Raw genomic sequence first — 7,510 nt, forward strand, 5'->3', positions numbered from 1 at the left:
TTCTCTATTACATATGTCTTCTTCCTAGCACACTCACTTTTCTCTACATCCTTGATTTCTGAAGCCCCACAGAAGAATTATCTGCAACATGATGCCACTGTTGTCTCAACTCCTTGCATCATACCTCTATCCAGGGATAACCAGAAAGAACTAGAGGCAGTCGTTTTAATCTCTTAAAAATTGGATAATGCAGTATCACATGAACAAATGTTGATGGAAGGAAAATACAGTGCTCAATTTGATTTTGAAATCTTCTGCTTATTGGCAGCACAAATAAGTAGGAATAATTATTTTTTAATCTGGTCTTTTTTTGTAGTGGCTGGTAACTAGCACCAGCATTCTCCACTTGGCTCTGTAGCTGCGAGGAATGGCTATGGAAGATCCTGAGAAGAAGACTGAAGTAGTACTGTTGGCCTGTGGGTCCTTCAATCCCATTACCAACATGCATCTAAGGCTATTTGAGCTCGCTAAAGACTACTTTCATGAAACAGGTAGGATGGTAATTTATATCCTTCAAAACAGCTCTGATAACTAGACACTTAAATGTTAACGTGAATATTTTGTGTATATGAATGCCTGTTTGACAGTGACAGGTATTTTTGGAAATACTAATCAGATCTTGAAGCTAGTATGCGTGTTATGTATCATAGAAAATCATGTAGGCCAAATACATGAGAGAAGAGTCTTACATATGTGTTGCTTATTACTAATTTTAATGAGCTAAATCATGAGGTTTATAGTTTTTCTTTATAGGAATATATCTTTCTAATATATCTTACTAAATCTTTAATTATGCTGCCTTGCACAGTGGCAGAAGTGTACTGTACTTTTCCACTGGGCTGGCTATCGGAGCTGGCATTGGTGTTCTTAGAGATTGCAGTGAATAATGGTTATATAATTGTTTAAATACAATACAGTGGAAGTAACATCTGCTCAACCACTTTTCATGCTCTTGTGTGATGTGTTTTTTCCACAGGAAAATACAAAGTAATCAAAGGAATAATTTCACCAGTAGGTGATGCATATAAGAAGAAAGGTCTGATCAGTGCAAATCACCGAGTAACTATGGCAAAACTAGCTACAAAAAACTCAGATTGGGTGGAAGTTGATGATTGGGAAAGCAGCCAGAGTGAGTGGATGGAAACACTCAAAGTTTTAAGGTATTCTTCAGCCAAACCCTAAAAAGTCCCAAGAACCTATAGAAGGATAAGGAATGGTGTCAGCTCTAACAAGTTAGAATAATAGCAGGCTAACTCCAAATCATATGAATAGACTCAGTGACGTCAGAATTACTATGTATATGAGCATTGTAAATGAAAGATTGCACCATTAGTCCTAAACGTACAAAAAATGAGCCTGTGAATAATTTTTAAGAAATATTGTTTCTTAGGCTTTATTCAATTTTTGTGCTGAAAAGGTATTAATAAGGAAGGACAAGAGACTAGAATAGGGTAGACACAAGCTACACAAGCTTCCCTGATTTGGTTCTGATTACGCTATGCTGCCCATTTGTGTATTTAAAGGCTGGCATGAGAATTGTCTGAACAAATATATTTTTTTAAGTTTTTACTCTTTCAGTCACTGCTACTTCACTGAGGTTCTTCTTTTTAAAACGAATTTCTATTAAAAAAAAAACAAACCAAGCTTATAGTTGGTTTGTTGTTGCTTTGAAATCTTTGCATTTTGACCGTCTTATGACCCAGCTCTCACAAGTCCCTGTTCCAGCAGATAAGTTCTTAGATGGATTGTCTGTGAAAATACTGCAGGAGGAAGTGGTGAAAGATTATTTAGTAGGCCATATATTCTCTTCCCTATATTCTCCTACATCTTAAAAATACCTAAAATACATCTGTTTTGCAGGTACCATCGTCAAAAGCTTTTATCTCCTGATCCCCCTAATAGTCTGCAGAATGCTATACCTTTAACAAAGCCAGGACGGAAGAGGAAGCAGGAACCAAATAGGCATGACCCCGTTAAAAAGAAAAATCAGAGTCCAGATATAAAAAGTTAAGTCTGTTTGCAAATTAAATGCTTAACAATACTTGCTATTTCAAGGGAATTGCACTGATTAGTAACTTTTTTTGATGCTAGTTCTTGGTTCTGATTCCACTGAATAAGTTTATTCCCTGAGATCCAACAGCACAAAGCAGTAGGCTTCGTAACAAGACGACTCTAAGGGGAAAATATATAGGACATGAAAAATACTCAAGATAATAGGAATTTGAACTGAAACAGGTCTGAGCTATCCATTTTACCTACAGAACTTTGCCATACTGTAGTTACAGCTGAGAATTTTGGATCATATTATAAGTTGCTGAAGAAAGAAAGGACAGGATTAAGTCCTGAAATTCAAAATGTATCTGGGTACAGGATCGTTTTAAATTGTAATTTAAAACTTCATACAACAGACATAGCTTGGCTTTGTAATTTTAGGTAGCATTTATTTTGCTTATTGCTTTTAGTTCTTAATTTTTGTTCTTTAGCTTAACGTACAATTATATGTATTCACGTAGAATTTGAATGGCCTTGCATAATGACAATCTTAATCCTTTATATTAGCAAATCTAGACTTCTGCGTAGCTTAACATGTACAATTATATGTATTCATGTAGAATTTGAATGGCCTTGCATAATGACAATCTTAATCCTTTATATTAGCAAATCTAGACTTCTGCGTGACTTCTTCCCTTGAACCTTTCCGAATTCTACTGTTTAATTGATAGTGTTTTAAAGTAAATGTATTCAAAGAAAAGACCAACAGCATCAGGCAGGCTTTTTTCACATTGTCTTGACAGATGTTTTACTACATTCCTACCACCCACATTACTGGAAGCTCAAATCTCAATTTTGCTTCCATTACTTTAAGGTGGTTTCTATCTGCATGCTTCTCTAGATTCCCTATAAAACATAGTATGGAAGAAAGTCCCCTAAAGTCAGGCCACACAGTCTATGGGGTTTTATTTTTTGGATCATATTTTCTTTCCTTTTACGTAATCCCCTCTGCCCCCTATCCCATAAAAGTTAGCTCCTCTTCTGTAACTCTATGGAATGTCAGATAAAGTTTTAATAGCATTACAGTATCCTTTCATACTTAGCTATTCTGGAATTTTCTCTATATTTTCTTTTACTTTGATCCTCACAGCGATTGATTCACCCCAAGGCTAAAGAAGCATATTAGACTTTATTTTCTAGTCCTTTTGAACAAAGGGACTCCCATAACTTTTTTTCAGAAAAATCCTGTATTGAGGCTACTAATTATAAATTACATACTCTGAATCTTTTTTTATTTCATTCCATTGTCTCATCTTAACCAAAGATATAGAGAGGTAGGCTGGAAATTAAATGTCCCCATCGAGTTAGCTAAAATCTAGTGGCCTAAACCAAGCCCTGTTTCTCACTTATTTTTCTTTTTAAGGTGTCCCACAGGTTAAACTGCTTTGTGGAAGTGACATGCTGGAATCTTTTGGGATCCCCAATCTGTGGAAGTTGGAGGACATCACTGAAATTGTGGAAAATCATGGCCTTGTATGCATCAGTAGGGCTGGAAACAGCGTTCAGAAATTCATCTATGAATCTGATATTTTGTGGAAGCACAAGAATAACATTCACCTTGTGGAAGAATGGATCACAAATGACATTTCCTCCACCAAGATTAGGAGAGCACTGCGGAGGGGCCAGAGCATTCGTTACCTAGTGCCTGATGTAGTTCAAGCATACATAGAAAAAAATAATCTGTATAGTCCAGAGAGTGAAGACAGGAATGCTGGGGTTGTCTTGGCTCCCTTACAGAAACATGCAAGCGATTCCAGGAACTAACAGGCACTATACAACTAACTTCCTTTCTGCTGTGAAAAAAGCTACAGTTCAGTACAGGAAAATGTGGGGTTTGGGGGTTGGTTTTTTGTTTGTTTTTTTTTAAAGTAAATAGTGGGGTGATTCTGTGGCTTTAGTACATATGTAGTTGCTGTTGAGATTTGGTGCACTCAATAATTGGATCTACACAATCTTTTTTAAATCCAACAGTAAGATTTTCATGTTTAAACATTTTGTCACAGTGCAGTGAACTAAGTATAAGAATTCACACTTGCATATGAGAACTACAAATTAACAAACATAACAAATGGAAATGTTCTGCTTAGTTTTAAATCAGACTGCTCTGACTGCTATTTATAAAATACTAACCGAAATACTTTTAATAACTTACAGTGTCTTAACAGACAAAGCCATTTAATTTCAAAATGTACCACTTACTGATAGTAAATCTATATAAATAATTTTTTAAAAAATTGCCAACATGTGGTGCACCTCAAAGAAATTATTTAGCTCTATCCTGGAAGGGAAAAAATTACTCCTGGCTGAAGTGGTGCTAGATATACCATGCTTTGAGTTGTCTGCCTTTCAAATACACAGCCTGTTTGTCCGCTGTCATGCAATTTGCTCCCAGAAATGCCTTGCGCTTTACTTTTCCATTCATGTTTCCAGGGTTGTATGTTAAGCTCAGCACTGTTTCTCATGGAAGGACAGATCTACTTCAGAAACTGGTTTAATGGATAGAAATTAATAATAGTGTCATTGCACTGATTCTCAGACAGTCGTCCCTTTGTTTCAAATAATAAATGAGCTTTTACTTTTGAGCCAAATGTATATAGCCAGAATTGTTTTCTGTAACTGGAGTTGAGAAGACATGGTAGGATATTAAGACTGTACATAAGTGAAATGTTTTTCTTTGCTAGAAATCTGGTTTTGAATCTAACGGTATATTGTCTGTATTATGTAAACATGAACTAGAGAGGCACTGTGAACGTCATGGTGATAGAATTCTACCTCCCTTTATTTGCCGTCATCCCATTTTTGTTTGGATTATGTGCCTTATTAAAAATGTCAAGGTTTCCAAGATGCTACCTAATGGGTCAACAGCTTTTTCATATGATCTCCACAAGATGACTCAGTTTACATTTTTCAGATCAACAAATCCAGCAGAATCACTCTGAGACTCTCAGGCCAGGAAACCTACATGCTGTTGGGCAAGTCTAGAACCAGGGACATGTTCCAGGATCATAACTGTGACAACCCGTCATCCTCCTTCCCTGGGCAGGGGATCCCCAAAGAGCTGAGGCCGAGGTGTAGTCTTCCCGAGGAACTTAGGGGGAGTCTGGAAGCCAGAAGCCAAACACTGAACATCACAGGTGGCCCTAGGGCCTGCAAGGCTTGTATAAAACCCAGCAAAGGAGTCAAGACACTATCAGGAAAACCTGCAGCATCGGGCATGCAAACTTGGAGCCCCACATGAAATTCTGCAGCTACCATACACTAGAACATCTGTGTTCTGCTAGCTCCAGCCTGTAAAGGTGGCTGTCTACAGAGAATCTACAAGGACATTAGCGTAATAAAATCAAGTCACAACTTAGAAGTGCATCTGTAACTGCACTGTGACAGAAAGTAGCATCAAGGATCCTTAGGTTTTTTCTTTGGTGGTTCCTGCATCAAATGTGCTCAGTCTGCCACTTTTTTCCCTAAAGCTCAGGCAAGCTTACGCTGTCCTTTGATAATGAGGCTGGGTTCATTTATCATCAATAGTAATAAAGGTACCAAAGGATAAATTATGCCCCCTGTGACACCTTAGCAATCAAACTGCCATAACTGATTGAAGTTAACTACATTATTGATGGTACGTAGGAAAGGACAAGATCTACTTTTCTCTTTTGCTTGCTGTCTTTATGACTGACAGGAATAGAGGGCAAGAAAGATTTATTTTCAGCACTCAAGTCAACCAGTGTGCTTCTAAATAAACAGAGCAGATTGTTCTAATGGGAAAGCACCCTATTTATGTGGTCACTTTTCAGAGTAGAACTGCACTTTAGGTTTATTCTTCTAAATAATGATGTTGGTGTGTTTTGGTGCACTTTGTGTAATTCTAGAGAAACTGCAAATTCAGTAGGATATTTTATAAAGCTATGGTCTTCAAGCAGTTATATTTCACTGGGTTTTAATGTAGTTATGTGTGATGGGTCTTTCAATAAAATAAATTGCATGTAATATGCTAATTTTAGTCATCCTGTTATTAACCAAATCTCATGTCTGATGACTGCATGATTTTTAAGTAGGTAGAATGATGTCAGTACAGTTTTGTCTATACGAAACAGACCATTGTTCAAAAATTACATTGACTGCTGAATATGGATCTTTTGTTTTACTAGTGGGATCCAGAAACCTGCCTGTTACAACACTAGAAGTAAGCGCACACTGACAATCTACTGTTGCAATCAGTTACAAATAGCAGCATCACAGTCAGTGATGTTGTCCTGATGTGGCCTATTAAAAAATGTTAGACAGGTATAACTTTCAAGAGTGGACTAGATCTAAAAGAGAATCTATATACTTGAAAATGTAAGGTTTGTGAGTAATGCAGTTCACAGAACTTCTTTATAAAAGAGTTAAATGCATTCACAGATGTTCTCCAAACAAAAATGAGGCTTTTTTTTTTTTACATCACTGCATTTGGTTCTGCTGTATTAAGAGAACATAGGGCCCTTACACCATACGTGTAATTCAGATTCAAAGTATTTTATAAATACTGCAACAACAGCAGGAACCACTTTATCTACTTCTGTAATGAGGCCACATCCTTAATGCAATGTGTTAGATGCTCAATGCTGCACAGCAATTAAGATGGAAATGGGAAAAAAATTCTTCCCACAAAAAGAAGATTGGGAGTTTGTAAGGGAGAAAGAATTGAACCATCATAGGATGTGGCCAGGGCACTCGGCAGTTCTTACAAAAAGTTCCATAGGCAATTGTTTGGCTGAGCCTGAAATAGTAACCCTAGTACCCTTTAAAAGTCTTAATTTGAGATTAAGTAGTGACGTAGAGAAAGAAGCACCACATCCCAGACCATCTGCATCATCTTAATTTTCAATTAAAACGTTACATCCAGGGTTTTACACAGGACATATCCAAGTACTGACTTCTCTTTACTTGGAAGAGTCAGTACTATTGCAACAGTGCTTTACTATCATAACCTTGTAACAACAAATTATGGGTGAAATGTTACTATTTGAGTCCAGGGGAAACATTAATTTGCATTTCTCTGTCCCATTCCTAATTTAGTATTGGTTAGAGAACAATATCCATCTGCAAACAGGAAACAAGCTTTGACGTCCTAATTTCCTACTCGCGTGATTTTGTGAGTCATATAGGTCAAACTGTCACCTCCAAAAATGTAGCTAAAGTTCAGGGAAACTTAATTTTCTCTGCAAAATATTATCTTTTTATTCAGCCTAACCCGAGTCAGTAAATAGATAAACGTAGTAGCTATAGGTGAGTTTCCTCACTCAAGATTCAGAATACCAAGTTTTTACTATGGTAGCAACACAGTTAAGATTTCCCTTGCCTATCAATTTTGGTTTTTTCTTTCAATGTAGCCTTCATTGTGGTCATTCAGGTGGCTCATTACTGTCCCACCTGACCACTTAAATGTGGGATTAAGCTAATGCTCAAACCATACGTGTGA

General features: G+C 36.9%; 1 protein-coding gene across 1 annotated transcript; it reads left to right on the forward strand.

The window, feature by feature from the left end:
- The first annotated feature begins 367 nt into the window (after positions 1–367).
- On the forward strand, positions 368–3,816 carry NMNAT1 (nicotinamide nucleotide adenylyltransferase 1). The gene is made up of 4 exons (XM_009587435.1): positions 368–491; positions 977–1,160; positions 1,861–2,006; positions 3,416–3,816. The coding sequence occupies exons 1-4, from the start codon at positions 368–370 to the stop codon at positions 3,814–3,816; spliced, it is 855 nt and encodes a 284-aa protein (XP_009585730.1).
- The last annotated feature ends 3,694 nt before the right edge of the window (positions 3,817–7,510 follow it).

The sequence above is a fragment of the Fulmarus glacialis genome, unplaced genomic scaffold (assembly GCF_000690835.1).
Source record: "Fulmarus glacialis isolate BGI_N327 unplaced genomic scaffold, ASM69083v1 scaffold10751, whole genome shotgun sequence".
Taxonomy (NCBI): Eukaryota; Metazoa; Chordata; class Aves; order Procellariiformes; family Procellariidae; genus Fulmarus; species Fulmarus glacialis.

Coding starts and splice junctions, on each gene's coding strand:
- NMNAT1 (XM_009587435.1), top strand. CDS start 368: ATGGCTATGGAAGATCCTGAGAAGAAGACTGAAGTAGTACTGTTGGCC. Junction 1,161..1,860: donor GAAACACTCAAAGTTTTAAG/GTATTCTTCAGC, acceptor TCTGTTTTGCAG/GTACCATCGTCAAAAGCTTT. Junction 2,007..3,415: donor TCAGAGTCCAGATATAAAAA/GTTAAGTCTGTT, acceptor TTTCTTTTTAAG/GTGTCCCACAGGTTAAACTG.